Source organism: Salvelinus namaycush, chromosome 14 (genome assembly GCF_016432855.1).
Source record: "Salvelinus namaycush isolate Seneca chromosome 14, SaNama_1.0, whole genome shotgun sequence".
NCBI classification, from domain to species: domain Eukaryota; kingdom Metazoa; phylum Chordata; class Actinopteri; order Salmoniformes; family Salmonidae; genus Salvelinus; species Salvelinus namaycush.
Window position 1 is genome coordinate 12,263,841 of NC_052320.1, and position 19,064 is coordinate 12,282,904.

The following is a 19,064-nucleotide window of genomic DNA, read 5'->3' on the forward strand; positions in this document are numbered from 1 at the left end:
ACTGGGCATAATAGAATGTGTAACAGATTGAATTATATTGACTTTTTTTGTATTGATCTGTCAAATTTGATTTATCCAAACAGTACGGCGAATAGGGTTTGACATCATTTTCTATTTGACAAAATAATGTTATTAAAATCATGATTATGTTTTTCCGTAAAGGTAAATTTTTTCCCCCGTAAGAGTACAATTGACCCTAACAAGCTGTCTTTCTCTATAGAGGACTCCCTGACATCAGAATGAGTCTTCAGCCATACTGGGTACTCTATATCTCTCCTCTTTGATTGAATTGTAGGTTTGGCAATGCTGCAACAAGGGACTCTGTTGAACGCTTGAATCTCTGAGGAAAGAGTTTAAACATTAAGGTTAGGGGTCATTGCTGTTGATTCTGGGGTGGAATTTCACTTTTCATTGGGCTGATTAACTTAAATGGGTTCTTTTATTGGTATAACCTACGCATTCGGGCAAAAAAAACAAAAAAAACATTGGATGGAGAAGCAGGATTTTATTATGAACACAGTAGTGTGGGGTTTGACTCCATGTTTTGCGGATTGGGCTGAGGCTTGGTTCCAACTAAAATAATTTCTGGGACGAATGCAAAATCTTGGTAGATTCAATACATTTTAACTTGTGCATGTTCTAACTTGGTGTGAGATTCAATTATTATTTGCAAAGATTATGATGTATTATGATGAATTTTATCAGATGAACTAAATCCCATATAGTTCCCTATCATGATAAAATCCCTATCTGACATTACATGGTCAAAGTGACAGGGCATAGACTGACCCTTCCACAGTGAAGGCTACAGGATCTGCTCGTTGGAAAGTGTGGCTGACTGTAGAGGAGAGCAGCCTGTGTTGTGTCAGGGACTCCCTCCTCTGGTGAAAATGAGACATACTGATTTACATAAGGAAGATTTCCACTACAGTACAGCCTCAGTCTTACAGTTTTACTTGAGGAATAAAAAATAATAATAAAAAATGTACTCACACAAAGCTAAACATATATATTTTTTAAATACTTTAAAAAAGGATTTTGGAGTAATGAAAATGAAGGTTAAGTGACTAGAAAGGAAAAAACATGAGATTTATTTGATCACCACTGAAATCCACAATTCAACACTATCCTCCTTTTTGTTCTGCTGATTAGAATGCAATTACACCAACACAAAATGATCAAGGTTAATACATATAAACAGGTTATTTACAATTATGCAGTGTCATTCTACCACAATTGATGGTTTGAAACCTCCAAAGTCCACATGATACAAAAGAAAGTAGTTGTCAGTGCTAACAAACTTCTGTGCAAAAAGGCATGTCAAAATTCAAATGGTTTCAATGTTTGAAACTTCAACTAAAATAAGGAGATGTACAGTAGGTTACACAATACAAAATGCCTGTAATTTCAACACACTGGGCACACACTGGTTCAATCAACGTTGTTTTCATGTCATTTCAATGAAATGTACATCTGTGTCCAGTGGGAACTGTACAATAAAAGCATTGAATTAGTAGTTATGCCACGCTGTATGCATTCTTTAACTCAAATAATTCACACATTTTAACAGTAACCCCGTCATGGTATTAGGCTACATCTTTATAATGCGTCAAATTAGCTCAAATAATATAAATGGAGATAATACAACACAATGTCATTAGTACCAGTCTCTGAATTTACTGAATGGTAGGAATTGGGAGGAACAGTATGGGAGGAATTAATTCATTTTTTTCTTCCCTCAAATGTGTACTAATACATTTTGAACATCAACACATTCTCCTGGGCCATCCACTCTGAGCAGGTGAAGTGTTATTTTCTATTCCAGACATGTCTGTGTCTGTGGGGAGAAGCAGTGGGAATTGTGGGGGTAGGCGAGGGGTCAGCTGGACAGTGGTCAGAGTATTTTCAGCTATGGCTTGAATTGGCTTCATGTCACAACTAAAGTGAATCATGCAATGATACAGTGTGGCCAGAACTGGCGTCAGGAGTGGGCAGTGGCCACATGACAGGGTAGCCTACAGACTCCCTGGCTTAGAGGACAGCTAATCCGGAGGCCAAAGTGGAATATACGTCTTGGCTACAAATAGCATCCTGTTAGTGGCTGAATATTGACCATGCTCTTCAGTTTAGACAAACTGTTTTACCATTCGCCGCTCCGACGTACGAAATGACAGACACACACACTTTGACATCTGAGCCTGTGGGTTATCATGCTATATTGAACCACCAAGCCACCTCCACTTGGTTGGGTTATAGTCGTTAAGTGACACACAAACACATACACAAACAGAACTGATCAGTTCACTCATCCATCTTTAAACCCCAGAACTGTTTTAACATCAAATTGCATAAAGTCCTTGAGAAATGCTACTTCAATACCAATGTTATCCATTAACAGATTGTGCCGTAAAGTTTTGAATCAGTAAAGTAACTATTACAGTATGTTATAATTTTAGGGGGGGAATATAAAATAATTACATTTCACACTATATTTCCAATGTAACTACAACGATTACTTTTAAGAAATATGTGCAATTAAAACATAATTACCAATTCAATGCATTTCAGACTGACAAGCATGTATTTTTTTTTAATGCAAGTATGTTAGTCAAATCCAAGCAGGCGTTCCTTGTTACAGTTCTATAGGCCTGATGTTTAGATACCAAACAGGATTTCTATATTCCCTATATTGTAAATGAGTCAGTCCATGATTAAGAGGCACACATAGCCCTCTGTTAGTACATTATGGAACCTATTTCCTGATGGTATTCACACATTTCTAGACATGTTACCATGACAAAACACAGAATTCCGGTTCCAGCTTCAGTCTACATGGTATGGAATTCCCAACCAGTGATAGTCAATCCAACCACCAATCCAATCAGTCTGGAAACATACTCAGTCTTTACATCTAAACAAGGGACGTATTGTAGACTTGCACAACTTTCTCTCTTCTCAAATCAAACTTTTTTTCTTCCCACACCATCTCTTCCAATTACACAATAACCTTTAAGAATAAATTAAAGGGGAAGGGAACCCTTAAGGTCCTAATAAAGATATGCTCCGTTAGATGAGTTAGGGAGGAGTGAAAGCAGAGACCTCTCTCCCAGTGCACAGAAGCAGGGATGGAGGTACTGTATGGTGGCGGCGGCGGGGACAGCTGCCTCCTCGTCTCTCTCTAAGTAGTGAGCTTGGAGTAGTTGGGAGGTGAGAAGCGTCTGCGCAGGTACTTGAGGATGTAGAGGGGCAGACAGCTCACCAGGGTGATGACCGTCACCTTCCACAGGAACGACATCGTGGCAATGAAATATACATCTAGAAACAGTACAGGAAACAGAGGGCAGGATGGTGGGTCATTCAAACAGAGATGTTTATACAGTGCCCTCCGTAATTATTGGGACAGTGACATTTTGTTTTTCGTTTTGCCTCTGTACTCCAGCACTTTGGGATTTGAAATGATACAATGACTATAGAGGATAAAGTGCAGACTGTCAGCGCTAATTTGAGGGTATTTTCATCCATATCGGGTGAACCGTCCCCCCATTTTAGGGGACCAAAAGTATTTTGATAAATTAACTTATATGTGTATTAATTAAAGTAGTCAAAAGTTGAGTATTTGGTTCGTGTTTCAGTTGCCACTACTCAGTTCATTTAGTGACTTAAACGGTTATGTTAGATGCAGCCAATTTTATCTCAATATCAAATCATTTCTGGGTAACAATACGAAACGTCCTCTCACTGTCAACTGCGTTTATTTTCAGCAAACTTAACATGTGTAAATATTTGTATGAACATAACAAGGTTCAACAACTGAGACATAAACTGAACAAGTTCCACAGACATGTGACAAACAGAAATGGAATAATGTGTCCCTGAACAAAGGGGGGGTCAAAATCAAAAGTAACAGTCAGTATCTGGTGTGGCCACCAGCTGCATTAAGTACTGAAGTGCATCTCCTCCTCATGGACTGCACCAGATTTGACAGTTCTTGCTGTGAGATGTTAACCCACTCTTCCACCAAGGCACCTGCAAGATCCAGGACATTTCTGGGGGGAATGGCCCTAGCCCTCACCCTCCGATACAACAGATCCCAGACATGCTCAATGGGATTGAGATCCGAGCTCTTCGCTGGCCATGGCAGAACACTGACATTCCTGTCTTGCAGGAAATCATGCACAGAATGAGCAGTATGGCTGGTGGAATTGTCATGCTGGAGGGTCATGTCAGGATGAGGCTGCAGGAAGGGTCACACATGAGGGAGGAGGATGTCTTCCCTGTAATGCACAGCGTTGAGATTGTCTGCAATGACAACAAGCTCAGTCCGATGATGCTGTGACACACCGCCCCAGACCATGACGGACTCTCCACCTCCAAATCTATCTCGCTTCAGAGTACAGGCCTCTGTGTAACGCTCATTCCTTTGACGATAAACGCGAATCCGACCATCACCCCTGGTGAGACAAAACCACGACTTGTCAGTGAAGAGCACTTTTTGCAAGTCCTGTCTGGTCCAGCAATGGTGGGTTTGTGCCCATAATTGCTGGTGATGTCTGGTGAGGACCTGCCTTACAACAGGCCTACAAGCCCTCAGGCAAGCCTCTCTCAGCCTATTGCGGACAGTCTGAGCACTGATGGAGGGATTGTGCGTTCCTGGTGTAACTCGGGCAGTTGTTGTTGCCATCCTGTACCTGTCCCGCTGGTGTGATGTTCGGATGTACCGATCCTGTGCAGGTGTTGTTACACATGATCTGCCACTGCGAGGACGATCAGCTGTCCGTCCTGTCTCCCTGTAGCACTGTCTTAGGCGTCTCACAGAACAGACATTGCAATTTATTGCCCTGGCCACATCTGCAGTCCTCATGCCTCCTTGCAGCATGCCTAAGGCGCGTTCACGCAGATGAGCAGGGACCCTGGGCATCTTTCTTTTGGTGTTTTTCCAGAGTCAGTAGAAAGGCCTCTTTAGTGTCTTAAGTTTTCATAACTGTGACCTTAATTGCCTACCGTCTGTTATCTGTTAACGACCTTTCCACAGGTGCATGTTCATTAATTGTTTATGGTTCATTGAACAAGCATGGGAAACAGTGTTTAAACCCTTTATAATGAAGATCTGTGAAGTTATTTGGATTTTTACTAATTATCTTTGAAAGACAGGGTCCTGAAAAGGGGATGTTTCTTTTTTTGCTGAGTTTAGTACATTACTGTGATTGTTTTCTATTAAAACAGTAAAAAATAAACAAACATAGCTTCTTAGCAAAGAGCAATTTTTCTCAGTGGCGAGTGGAAAACGGAAAACTAGCTGTTATTTGCAGAGAGGTTTGGACCTCTTTGTCTTATTGATCTATTAACTAATTTACCGCATGGTGATGTCTCCAGGCAGGCCAAAACTCCCTTCCACTAAAACAGGCTGAAATTTCAGGCGGTCTTTTCAATCAGCTTAAACTAAAAAGGGCATTACCATCATTTCACAGTATTATTCCAACCTCATAGTATGGAAATACATAACACACAGGTGAATCACGTTTTTGACTGCACTGGGCCTTTGAAAAACAGGAGAATAGGGAGACCTAGCATGTTGCCAATACAGCAGATGAGCGAAATGGATTATCATGTAATTGACTTGGATTCAAGCTGTTCCATTCAGGGACATTATGTATCCTTTGTGTTACTTGTGTCGTTAAACGTTAAAATTACCTCTCTTTTAAGAAAGAGAAGAATGAGAAGGGCACTTTTGACCACGTTCAGGTCATAACGCTGTGGTCTGAAAATGGACCTCCACACCCCACATAAAGGCCTAAAATAACGGTTGGAAAACGCAACTAGACTGAAGTAACTGATCGGAATCTATGCAACTAGTCCATTCGTCACATTTTTCGCTTTACTTGGGCTTTTCAAGTGACAAATGTCTGCCGCCTACCACTGTTTATATTTCATAAACTACATAATACAGCCGACATGAAATTCCATAACTAACATCAGCAGCAGTGTGTGTGGTTCTAGATGTGGTACAATCGTTTCTAAACTACAGCAGGCTGTTTAGTCATAAACACAAAGACCTTGGCCAGCGTGTGTGTGGTAGCGGGAGCAGGAAACTAACACGAGGCTTTGGCATTTCCACTTCAACACTCTTGCATGCCGGTGGCTGGCTGCACTCCTCTGGTACTATTTGTCACTTTATTCACCTTTAGCAGGACTTCCTACAGTCAGTAACCTCCAGGTCTCAGACAGCCCAGGGGCACAGTATGAATGGAGAAGAGCCTGTCATCACTGAATGCTGACGTACAACTCCAAGGGCAGTGAAAGACCATTACTATCAATCTATCACTGTGTACAGGTTAATACAATTGTGGATACATTATTATTTGTCTCATCTGTATCAAAATTCCTGGCATCGGAATTCCTTGGCCAGAAACATGTCATCAAATGTGTGTGGGTGTTAAGTATGTGTTTTACCCACCTATGAACTCGTGGAGGAAGACGAGCGAGGCGATGTAGCAGGCCAGACTGAGTAGCTCGGCTACGATCATGAGCCAGTGCCACGTCTGGATGGTGAGCGCCACCATCAGCAGCTCCGTGAGGATCAAAGAGGTGAAGGAGATGGCCACGATGTGGACAAACTCTGACTCAAACAGCAGCAATGCCCCATACATGATGATACTGCCTGAGGAGCACAGAGAACAGGTTAGCACAATGTCAAAAGCACTGCTACTGCTTGTATGGATGTGCATGTGCTTTTATTTTCAATCAACAGACATCTCTATGGTGCCGTTTAAATGCATGACTGGCAAACTTTAATGCTCAACCTGAACCTTGGCTCTAACTGTTCTGTTATACACCAGTTATTCCAACGCTACAATCAGAGGAATGGACTACAGAAATACAATGAAGAGAGTGTGAAGTCAGTACAGTACAGCCACATCTATATATTTTGCATAAAATAAATAAATAAGGGCATCGATGTCAGGATTTGTAGCTGTGACGGGAAGAGGAAGTGTAACACTTCACCATGTTATTGTGACCTTAAAACGGAATGTAAAAATACACTTCCTGCGATTGAAAATGTAATTAATACCAACAGATCTGACATGGGACATACAGTATCACAGTTATGTATAAAATACAGCAACATTGTACTTCAATGTATTGCTTATACACATCACATTGTTGGGATAAACCAGATGTACATTTTCCATTGGACATTTGGTACATTGGACAATAAAATTATATTATTCATATAAAAGCATACAAAACATTTCTTCCATGGACAACTGTTATGGAATCGATACCAAACAACCCACCAATGTCCTTAAACACAGAAACCAAAGCACACTCAATAGCAAATAAGGATAAAAAGGATCATGTCAAAGGAAATATCAGAATATTGTGCCACACTCTGTTTGAGAGGGATGGGAGGTAGGGATTGAGCGCTGAGCTGTAGACTAAAGGTTTAGGGTGTAGCATTGGATGATTCTGGCAACGCCTTTGCAATACCAATAGTCCTTGTTGGAAAACCTTAGGTTATTTAACATTTACAAACCACAGACATCAATAAACTCCACTACTAGCAATTAAGAAGAAAGTGCGTGGGCTGGTGGGGAGCATCATGGATCGTACACCACAGGGCAGAGCAGTTTCTAAAGTACTATCTGTGTGAGAGAGGCCTAAAGGAATTAACAAAAAAACCACAACAAATTCCTAAGAATCTATAGGAATGCCTATCAATAGCTACTCAAGCGTTTATTTCCACTTATTTCCATTACACACTGCATCAATGTCTTCTTACCTTGGTAGATACTTATTAGGACCCATATCAGAAAGGTCTTAAAGGACAGAGGTCGACCCTGAGAGAGGAATAGAAAAATAACACATTTCATTTAATACAATATAATTATTTATAAATACACTCAGGATAACAGTGACATTAAATGAAAGCTGAATAGAGTTCAAAATAAATGTGTGTATATACTGTAGGTATACTACTCTGAAGGTTATGGAGGTTTATGCAGTACATCATTTTGAAATAATGCATATTATACTGCCATATTCGATAGCCAATAAAGTAATATAATGAAGACAGTGTATTACCTTTAGGAGATCCTTATATAACTCAGGATAGAGCATAGCTACTTCTGACTTCACATCTTTATCCAACACGAGGGAGAACACAGGGAACATGGTGTAGATGGTGGAGTAGCTAGAATAAAGAACAAACTATTTAATGGAAATTGATCAATGATTTATGTAAGAAATGAAACACAAAAATTATGTTTTATCTAAAGTTATCCAGGTAAATGTAAAAAAATACAGTTATTAAATTTTTCCCCAAATTATTGAACATTTCAGGCATCTAATTTCCTGACATTTCGCTAAATCGATTTGATCTCCATTCTAAGGCTGAAAAGAGGGTCTTTTGATGAGGTTTTGATGACTAAGCAGGGTTAAAGTAATTTCTTTTTTTTCCTACATTCAACCCAATGCAACAATACGTCAACACAATCTCAATGTCATAGCAATCCGACTAACAGTTGAAATGCCATCCTGATAAGCTACCGCTATTGAGAAAAGATCAGCTCAGCTCAGCTCACCCAATAATGAGAAATCCTTGGTAGAGGGGGACAGACGCAAAGTAGAAGACAGAGGAGAAGACAGCCTGGGGGAAGAAGAGACCATGAATGAGTCATCACCATAGCAAAATGGTATTATACTGTGAAAGAGTTCATCTGTGTATATCAGAGGGTTAGAGTTAATATCAGAATAAATGGTGGATTGGCCGCTGTGGGTGAAAATCCAGCACTTGCAGAAAGAGGAAATTAGAAATACAGTGCATTCGGGAAAGTGTTCAGCCCCTTTGACTTAAAAAAATAATAATTGTTACAGCTTTATTCTAAAATGTCTTAAATAGTTTCCCCCCCTCATCAATCTACACACAATACCCCATAATTACAAAGCAAAAACAGGTTCAGAAAATTTGGCAAATTTGTATTTAAAAAAAACCCTGAAATATGACATTATTCAGACCCTTTACTCAGTACTTTGTTGAAGCACATTTGGCAGCGATTACAGCCTCGAGTCTTCTGGGGTATGACGCCACGAGCTTGACACACCTCTATTTGGGGAGTTTCTCCCATTCTTCTCTGCAGATCCTGTCATGTTGGATGTGGAGCGTCGCTGCACAGCTATTGCAGGTCTCTCCAGAGATGATCGATTGGGTTTATGTACGGGCTCTGGCTGGGCCACTCATGGACATTCAGAGACTTGCCCCGAAGCCACTCCTGCGTTGTCTTGGCTGTGTGCTTTGGGTCGTTTCCTGTTGGAAGGTGAACCTTCGCCCGAGTCTGAGGTCCTATGTGCTCTGGAGCAGGTTTTCATCAAGGATCTCTCTGTACTTTGCTCCGTTCATCTTGCCCTCAATCCTGACTAGTCTTCCAGCCCCTGCCGCTGAAAAACATTCCCACAGCATGATACTGCCACCACCACCATGCTTCACAATCACAGGATGGTGCCTGGTTTCCTCCAAATGTGACGCTTGACATTCAGGCCTAAGAGTTCAATCTTGGTTTCATCAGACCAAAGAATCTTGTTTCTCATGGTCTGAGAGTCCTTAAGTGTCTTTTGGCAAACTCCAAGCAGGCTGTCATGTGCCACTGTGTTCTGGGGACCTTCAATACTGCAGAAATGTTTTGGTACCCTTCCCCAGATCTGTCCCTCGACACAATCCTGTCTTGAAGCTCTACGGACAATTCCTTTGAACTCATTGCTTGGTTTCTGCTCTGACATGCACTGTCAACAGTGGGACCTTATAGAGACAGGTGTGTGCCTTTCCAAATCAATTGAATTTACCACAGGTGGACTCCAAATCAAGTTGTAGAAACATCTCAAGGATGACCAAGGGAAACCAGATGCACCTGAGCTCAATTTCGAGTCTCACAGCAAAGGGTCTGAATAGTTATGTTAATAAGGTATTTCTTGTTTATTTTTAATACATTTGCAAAAATGTCTACAAACCAGCTTTCCCTTTGTCTTTATGGGGTACTGTGTGTAGATTGAGGAGGGAATAAAGTTTAAAAAAAAGACATTTTAGAATATGGCTGTAACGTAACAAAATGTGGAAAAAGATGAGACGTACTGTTGTCCGGTAGTTTCACCAAATCAGGGGAGGGGTAGTAGGGTTGAGGGGTGAGGGGAGGACAAAAAAAAGGTTTTAAAAAATTGTAAGGGGGATTACAAATACAATCAATTAAATTAATAGAATCACAAATCTATCTGCAACATTGAAGCTGATTACCCCCCCACCCCCCCAAAAAAATAATTATAGAAATATTTGCGTTATTGCGCGTTTCATTTCATATTGAGAACTGTAATACACTACTACAAATTATAATTGACATCATTTTCAAAACTGAATATTTACTACTTTCATTTAAAAATTGGTTAGTAATCTGAGTAATAGCTCCAAGAATTGATTATAAAAGTGAAATAATAAAGCTATTATTATCATTCTGGCAAGGCACTACTTCTGCTAAGTAGTTTAGAGCTCTTGCTCTATACCAAAGAGTTAACCCATTACAGTCTAAGCCATGACTAAGCCTGGGGGGGTTTAATTTGGCCTTACTGCTATTAACCCATACAAACGCATTGAATAACAGATTCACTACACAGAACAACAGATAGTCCCCCAAATAAAAATCTAAAGGAAGTTTGTTCTGAAGGTTCTGTCTTCCAGTACCAGTCAAAAGTTTGGACACACCTACTCATTCAAGTTTTTATTTTTTTATTTGTACTATTTTCTACATTGTAGAATAATAGTGAAGACATCAACTTTTAACAAGGCACACCTGTTCATTGAAATGCACTCCAGGTGACTACCTCATGAAGCTGTTTGAGAGAATGCCAAGCGTGTGCAAAGCTGTCATGAAGGCAAAGAGTGGCTACTATGAAGAATTTAAAATATAAAATATTTTGATTTCTTTAACACTTTTTTGGTAACTACATGATTCCATATGTGTTATTTCATAGTTTTGATGTCTTCACTATTATTCTACAATATAGAAAATAGTAAAAATAAAGAAAAACCCTGGAATGAGTAGATGTGTCCAAACTTTTGACTGGCACTGTATATCTGAGCGATATAAGAAAGATCAGGATTTTTTACATTTTTTATTATTATTCACATTTTTTTTGATTTTTTTTTTTAACATGTATTGAACCCCTTATTTTTGGCATTAAACAGTCCCCATTTATACTTCCATTCATTTTTTGAACTAGTACCTTCAGATGAGTCTTATGAGGACTGTGGGCGTCCTAGAGCAAAACAACTGACATACGTGTTTGTGAGTATCTCACCTTTCCACAGAGGGGTCATATTAGTGTGTATCTACAGACAGAAGTTGGCAGATCGGCTGTACCAACTTCAGACAATTCCTAAGATGCTTGTGGGGGGCATAGAGCAAAACGGAGAACAGCATCGTGTCCGCAAGGACGCTACAGACGATTTTGGGAGAAGACAGATTTTGGGGATTTCTCATGGTCTGACAAACATCGCTCTAGCTCGGTCACCTTTCAAAGCAGATGCGGAAGTGCGACAAAAAAACCTGATATCTCTATCTTAAATTGACATATTTTTATGGGGATTTTTTTATTCTGCTAATTAGATTTCCGCTGGGGAGTAGAAATTGACTCTATGGGGTTAACAGCTGTGGTTGTGGGCAGTGTTAATCCGAGACACATTGGAGGCCTCCCAAACTAGTCTATGGCCTGGTCTGGGAGACTAGAGGGCTGAAGACCTGGCCTTGTACTTGGGCTGTGTACTCACTAGGGCTGAAAAGGGGGGGCTGAAGGCTGGGGCCCCCCAGAAGAGTTCCTGGGGTCCCCTGCTCTGACTCATTCCCCACCCTGCTCCACCTCTCTATGCCTGGCCCAAGGTACTCTCACTACCCACTGGCTCTGGGGCTGGTGCTGCATGGTGACTAGGCTTCCAGGGAAGCTGCTGGCACTCCCTGTCCTGACACTCCCTATCCTGTTTCACCATTTGGTACCCTAGTCCTGACTCACTCCCTACCCCGTTCCACCATTTGGTACCCTAGTCCTGACTCACTCCCCACCCCGTTCCACCATTTGGTACCCTGGTCCTGCCTACCTGCATGGTGCTGATGCACAGGCTCCGGTGGATGACAAACTGGGAGAGGCCGGCGGATCTCTTGTAGCTGTTCCGCCCATGGACCATGAGGAGTCTGCCCAAGTGCTTGAACTGAGTCACAGAGAAGTCCGCAGCCAGCGATGCCTGTTTCCCTTCCTGTCAACCAACAACATGGTGGTGGAATTTTTAAGACATTCTGAGATACATTTAGAAAAGGTTAGCAAAGGTCTTTGGTAACCAGAATAACACTTTTTACGAGTGTATATAAAGAAAAGTTTGGAGGAAAAGTTTAAACTACTGCCACTTGAGTAAACAAGTTCCCTATTTCTGCCACAGTTAAATCAATATTTACCAACTATTGAGTTGATGTGGAGCTCTGGTCCATAGTTAATGAAGGAGCAAGGTGTCCATAAAGTAAGAACTCTACATGGTTGACCTGTCAGCACTACAGTTCAAGCAGTCCCAATCAGAACAGAAGACAATACCACATTGTCAGAAGACAACGTCACATTCATTTCCTTTACACCCATGACATGTTTTCACACAGTCAAAAAGTGCATGATATGACATAGTGACAAATGTATGTTAAATGGTGCTCTGGCCAGAGGGGCTCCAGCTCTCAGGAAACACACGACACAGACAGCAGCGACAGTGTGTGTGTGAAAGCAGAGCAACAGGGCGACAGGGACAGAGAGGTTCTTACTTTGCCCTCCACTCCCACGCCACAGTCGGCTTCCTGGATCATGCTGACATCGTTTCCTCCGTCCCCTAAGAGAAAACAAACAGACATCAGTGGAAGTGTCAGGAGGAACACGTCTGTTAATGTGACTCACAGCAGAGAGGGCTTTGTGTGTGTATGTGTGTGTCTGTCTGTCTGTCTGTCTGTCTGTCTGTCTGTCTGTCTGTCTGTCTGTCTGTCTGTCTGTCTGTCTGCCTGTCTGCCTGCCTGTCTGCCTGTCTGCCTGTCTGCCTGCCTGTCTGCCTGCCTGCCTGCCTGCCTGCCTGCCTGCCAGCCAGCCAGCCAGCCAGCCAGCCAGCCAGCCAGCCAGCCAGCCAGCCAGCCAGCCAGCCAGCCAGCCAGCCAGCCAACTGTTTATCAAGTTTATATCATGAAAACAATACCATCCAATATCTTAAAATGTACAGGTCAGTAACCCTGCAGTTAACTGTAATTGGAGAGTTTTAGTGAGCTGAATTGAGAGTAGGCTATTTGTTAACTCTGTAACTGTGTATACTGTAATGTCCCAATCGAGAAAGGCTTGGGGCTGACACTGGGCAGACTCACCTACAGCACAGGTGAGTTTGCCTGTGCGCTCCTGCAGCAGCCGGACTATCTGGGCCTTCTGGGTCGGAGCACAGCGGCAACACACCACGGCAGGACACTGACACGCCAGCTCCATAAACTCATATTCATAGAACTTCAGACACACCTGCAGGAGAAGCAGAGTATGACAGACGAGGGTTGAACAACCACCGGGGCCAACGACCAACTGTGGTTTATGTCTGGATCTTTATTATTGATATAGACTCCTTCCTCAACGTCTGTTACATTTATCTAGGCAGTTGTCAATTGAAACTCAAAACAATGCAGCAGTGTGAATGGATGAGACTCAACACCGGCTGACGTTTCTCAAGTGTCTCAGTTAGTCAGTCGAACATTGGTTAAAGTCTATTACCAATACCACAGCTACCACCAAAGGCCTCTTCAGTAATAGTGCTTTGGTTTGGTTTACACAGATAAGGTAAAGTATTCAGAGTGAGGACGGTGCACAGCTTACCTCCAGTGAGTCCCCTGATATGACCAGAGCACAGTCGTGTTTCCTCCTGAAAGCGTTGAGCTCCAGATGGGCCTCTCCTCGTGTCGTCACCTAGGACCACAGACAGTACATGGCTTACCATCATGTCAGAGACACACAGATAGCTATCTAACCCACAGCAGCAGGAGTAGCTGCTCTCCTGACTGCAACTGTCAACCACACTCTAGATTAGCATCAGGGTGAACTGATCAACTGCCAAATGTTGAACATATGTAAGGTGTGAAACCATAAGGATGACCAGGACATGAACCCACTAATACATGGCTGATTTTGTGGATTTATATAGACTACTATTTCTAATGAAATATGGAGGTTAATTGTGTGGACATTACAATAGGGCAAATTGTCTAACCTAAGGTCCATCCATATTAAGAAGAAAACATCCCATAGTTTCTGCAACTGTGTCAAACGTATATGTGGACTCGGAATTCCAAAAATGTGGAACTGGAAATGACAACAAGACATCAATCTGTCAACCAATGTTATGCACTGGTATGGCTATATTCCTCTCCTATTGCGTGTTCATACGTCAAGTCGTCAACCCAGTGCCATTTGTGTCGAACCAGGAAGCCAATAGCAGATGCCTTGGCTATTGGACCACTCAACAGTCACAGCCCCTGCCTGCCCTCCTCTGCTGGGAGAAGCTAAGGGATTGTTTTCATGCTGTGCCAGCCATTGTTATCCTCTTCCAGTAACAACTGTTGTACGCAAGTCCTAACCTTCCTACGGCAGGCAAGCTTTTCTGCAACTGGACGAAGGCCAAAAGGGAAGTCAACAGACTATCAAAGCAATTGTGCTGTTTGAGAGCTAAGCCTGCAAAACAAATTAGAAAGTTAGGTTCTCTGTCTGTGTTCCCTCAGGAAGTGGTTCAGCTGGTACTCACAGGCCTGTTTCCAGACCTGGGGTCAAATAGCATTTAAAATCATTCAAATATATGTACTATAAGTGTTTGTTTTAGACTGCCTGTAGTGCTAGTCAAGCACAGCTTAAGTATTTGAAACAATATCAAATAGTATTTGAACCCAGGTCTGGAAGGCTCTGGTCTGGTTGACACTGGCTTGAATGCTTATTCTTGTGAGAGGTGATTTATTGTTGGGCCAGCCAAATAGCCAGCGGATCCAGGCTGGGCTGGGCTGGGGGACTACATAAGCACAGCTATGGGCCTTCACCACACAGAGGATGGATGTCCGCATGAGGTCAGTGCAGACGACAGGAAACTGTGGATGGTCCGATGAACTAGGAATGACCCCTTATGCTAAAGCTATTTATTCCAATTCACAATAAACATTATATTCAAAGTGCAGTGGTTGAAAAGAAAAATGCCCTCTACTGCTTCTCCACTCACCGAATTAAAGATGTGGATTTCCTGGTTGCGGGTCACCAGATGAGCGTTCTTAGCCGTGCACGTGGCTGTTTCCAGCTTATCTCCAGTTAACATCCACACCTACACAGGTAAAACAGTTTTAAAATTACATTTGTGTGTGATTAACACGTTTTACATTTCTTATCCACATTCAAACAATGACACAATACATAACAACAGTTTGAGAGGGCATAAAGCCCAGGGATAAATAAAGTGTATTGAAAAAAAGTATGAAAATGTATGCACTCTGGATAAGAGCGTCTGCTAAATGACTAAAACGTCAATTTAAAATGTATTGAAGTGAATTGTTGCTGAGGCCGTCTACCCCCCTGCCCCGGTGACCCCTAACCTTGATGCCTGCATTACGTAGGATTTCCAGGGTGGGCCGTACGTCAGCCTGCAGTTGGTCCTCCACCCCTGTCAAACACAGCAGCTCCATCTCCATCTCCAGGCTCTCGATCACCGTGGCAACCTTCAGAGACCGGTCGTGCACACTCAGCTTGGCCTGGAAATATCGGGCCTGTGGAGAATGTAACGAGAGAAATGAGAGACATTATCCGAATATAGCATATTGGAGTTTAGCTAGTTTGATTTATTAACTGTCAAACATACAAAATCGTCAATTGTAACATGTTTTAGATGAGAAGGATTTGGAAGGAGCAAGTAAATGTCCAGCAGTCTCCAGCTCAGAGGAGATAAAGCAAAAAACTAATCTGAGAGACTCACTCAGGAACACAAGATCTGTGCATGAGTCACCACCGCCCAGCAGCCAGCTCTCACAATTATACACTCAGGCAATGGGCCTGGTGGACCTGCAGGGGAGACACTGCCTATCTGCCCGCCCTCCCACCCTGCATTGAGAATGGGAGTGTGTGTGTGTGTGAGAGAGAGGGATATCCGAGTATCAAACAACACACTTGACATCTTAAGAACAATGGTGAGTATCTGTGGAAAGTATTTTGTATTTGTTGTTGTTGGCAGGTAGGCTACCTAGCAGATATAAAAGACTTGAGAGAACATGACAACTCCAAGACAACACCTGGAAAGAGTGTATTTTGTGTAGGACGATAAACAAATTAGTGCTATATTGTCATCCAACACAAATGTACATTTCTTTAATCTCATAAGGAGTGGCACTAATAATAATAATACACTGGTAAAGTAAAAACAACACATGCAGAGGGAGGTGCAGCAACTAGTAAATTCATGTTATTGTAAGAATATTACCACACCTGGTTTCACATGTCATACCCAGATGTTGGTCAAAATAAATTTCCCTTCTCTTTATGGCACTATGTGGATGTGCTCAAACCAAGATGGATACCCTAAGCTTCAGCCTCACTAATGAGTTTGCCAAATGGCTATGACACACTGAAATGTCAAGGTCGCTAACGGTGGGCTTGGTTACTCAGAACAGTCAATTCATTCTCCATCTAAACATCCTCCTCCTTCTGTTGGCTTGGGTTACCGCACAGTCCCATACTCTATGGAACAACATGACAACAGTACTCCCTGACGAAGGCCATGCAGCCGAAACGCGTCGGTTTTTAAACAACTTTGTTTCTATTGAACATGCCATACTAATAAAGGCATTTTAATTAATTATATGAAGAGTGCCTTGGTCCTTTTTTCTTTTTGATGACAACAGTTACATTGAAGCTCGACCAAAGACAGAGAGGGCATGCTACTAACCTCAAAGTCTTGGTACTGTTCCTCTGTTAGAGACTTCTTGGAAACGACCAAGACCCTCAGGCCTTCCCTGGCCATATTTCCACACTGGAAGAAAGAGCAAAAGTAACACCAAAACATTAATATCAGAACGTTCAAACATACACAAGGACTGAACCTTCCCAAGAAAGGGAAAATTGACAGCAACACCCTAAAGATGACCGCAACACGCTATAATCAATTCATGGTGGTCGTTAATTAAAACTAAAATGACGTGTTTTAATAGAGGAAACCAAAAATACCTCTTCTTCCAGCCAATCATTATACTGGACGATGCCTGCCATCACTACGTCTGCACCCTTCATGTAGAAGGTAATTTCTCCTGTAGACTCATCCTGTAAAACAGACCATTCACTGTCAATACCTTAATTCAATGCTTGACAAACAAAATTGAAGAAAAACATTCACATCAATCAATAAGGTGCACTCAGGGGTTTCCCATCCTACTCTCAGCACCTGTGTAGAGATGCACATAAAGGATTAGTTTATTATTGTTGGTTGGTGGCTTAGAAAGGGAAAATTATTTTGGTGTTAATGTTCACAAGGGGTCTCAAACATGTTTGAAAATATTTTCTTGAGGAAGCCAAGTTTAATCGCAGCTTTCCTGAAGTAGAGTTATACCAGGTCTATCCAAGCCAGGTCTATCCATCAATAGTCATGCAGACAGCATGCAGACAGCACAGAGACTTAGTCATCGGAGTTCATAGCAGGGTAAAGTCTGTCTTAGATCAGCCTATGTCTTGATAGATAAATGGATCAATGCCCAGGATCAAAAGCCATAAAATGTATCTTAAAAAAGAGCAGTTGGTCCCAAACAGTTGGCCCTACTGATATCAGCTATACAATGGATCTTTCAAAAGAGTAGTTACATCAAAACACAGACAGTTGGCCGGCAATCAAGCAAAGTACAAAAGATCTTCCACAATACATTAGATCAGCTGAGGAAAGCATACACCTCTGGCAACTGTAAAGGGATGTCTCAAATTTGAATTTTCAAATCAAATTCATATCCTAGTCAGCAACACTCACTCGAATTATGATTCCCATTCGCTTGCTCTCGTAGGTGAAAGGGAATATCTGCAGGATGGTGAAGTTCAGGATCTGTCCACTAGGAGTCCTCAGCTGCATGGAGTTCTGGTCCCGTCCGACCAGTGTCAGACCCACACTCTCTGTCCACTGCACCAGCGAAACCTAGCAACAGTTTGGTGAATGGGTGGTTATAAAAATACATAAATTTGATGAGGTAAAAGGAGAATGGACCATTTTAGCATGATGTTAATCTTGGTTAACCCAGAACTAAAGTATTGCGTAATTGGTCAGATAGTCAATGAAGTTCTGGGTCCATAGTGTTAAGAGAAGAGATAGAATGAGCGAATCCAGCTCCAACCTCTCTCTTTGCAATTTACAGGCAAGTCTTTGGTCCAAATGTCCCCTCTCCTTCCAAAATTCGAAAGATGCTAACACCTGCAAAATCGTGATTTGTCCAAATAACCAGTGACGAAAAACCCAAGCACTGGAACTAATGCTGCTGATCTCACACATCCCGTTTTATCATGACAGATCTACAGTACCATTTATGTTTACGTAGTCTTTTCACGAGAGATTAACATGATGTACCTTTTCACAGGACAAATGAAAGAACAGGAAATATAAATCTGAGTAGCACATCTACTTCAGCTCAAATCAATAATAAAAGCATTTTCTGCACTCAGAGTATTGATTGACAAGCTAGGAAGACAATTTTAAAAGACAATGCCACATGTTCTTTCTGGTCTCTTTTGAAGGGCACATGAGGATAATGCCAAACAGACGACATTTGGAATGATTGAAAGAATCACTTTTGGGGGGGGGGGGGGGGTCAGAAGTTATTTTTCCCAATAACTTCCAGACCACCAGCACAAGATCAAAAACACAATTCATCCCTCATGCCTACACTGACCAGTCTCTAATTTCAATCTCAGATGGACAGGAAGAGGCATCAATTGGACCCTAAACACTTCCAAAGTCCAGTCCCAAACCAAGC

At 41.9% G+C, this 19,064-nt stretch overlaps 1 protein-coding gene across 1 annotated transcript in view; it reads right to left on the reverse strand.

Annotated features, from left to right (window-relative positions):
- Nucleotides 1–1,075: 1,075 nt before the first annotated feature.
- Nucleotides 1,076–19,064, reverse strand: part of LOC120058848 (probable phospholipid-transporting ATPase IIA) — a 39,596-nt gene continuing 21,607 nt past the window's right edge. Inside the window, exons 15-28 of the mRNA XM_039007586.1 lie at nt 18,071–18,232; nt 17,284–17,376; nt 17,006–17,089; nt 15,663–15,833; nt 15,296–15,394; nt 13,912–14,001; nt 13,419–13,563; nt 12,837–12,901; nt 12,134–12,289; nt 8,583–8,647; nt 8,083–8,191; nt 7,781–7,838; nt 6,455–6,658; nt 1,076–3,315 (exon numbers count right to left, since the gene is read on the reverse strand). Coding sequence (XP_038863514.1) covers nt 3,179–3,315; nt 6,455–6,658; nt 7,781–7,838; nt 8,083–8,191; nt 8,583–8,647; nt 12,134–12,289; nt 12,837–12,901; nt 13,419–13,563; nt 13,912–14,001; nt 15,296–15,394; nt 15,663–15,833; nt 17,006–17,089; nt 17,284–17,376; nt 18,071–18,232 — 1,638 coding nt within the window. The 3' untranslated portion in view covers nt 1,076–3,178. The remainder of the gene's footprint in view (nt 3,316–6,454; nt 6,659–7,780; nt 7,839–8,082; nt 8,192–8,582; nt 8,648–12,133; nt 12,290–12,836; nt 12,902–13,418; nt 13,564–13,911; nt 14,002–15,295; nt 15,395–15,662; nt 15,834–17,005; nt 17,090–17,283; nt 17,377–18,070; nt 18,233–19,064) is intronic.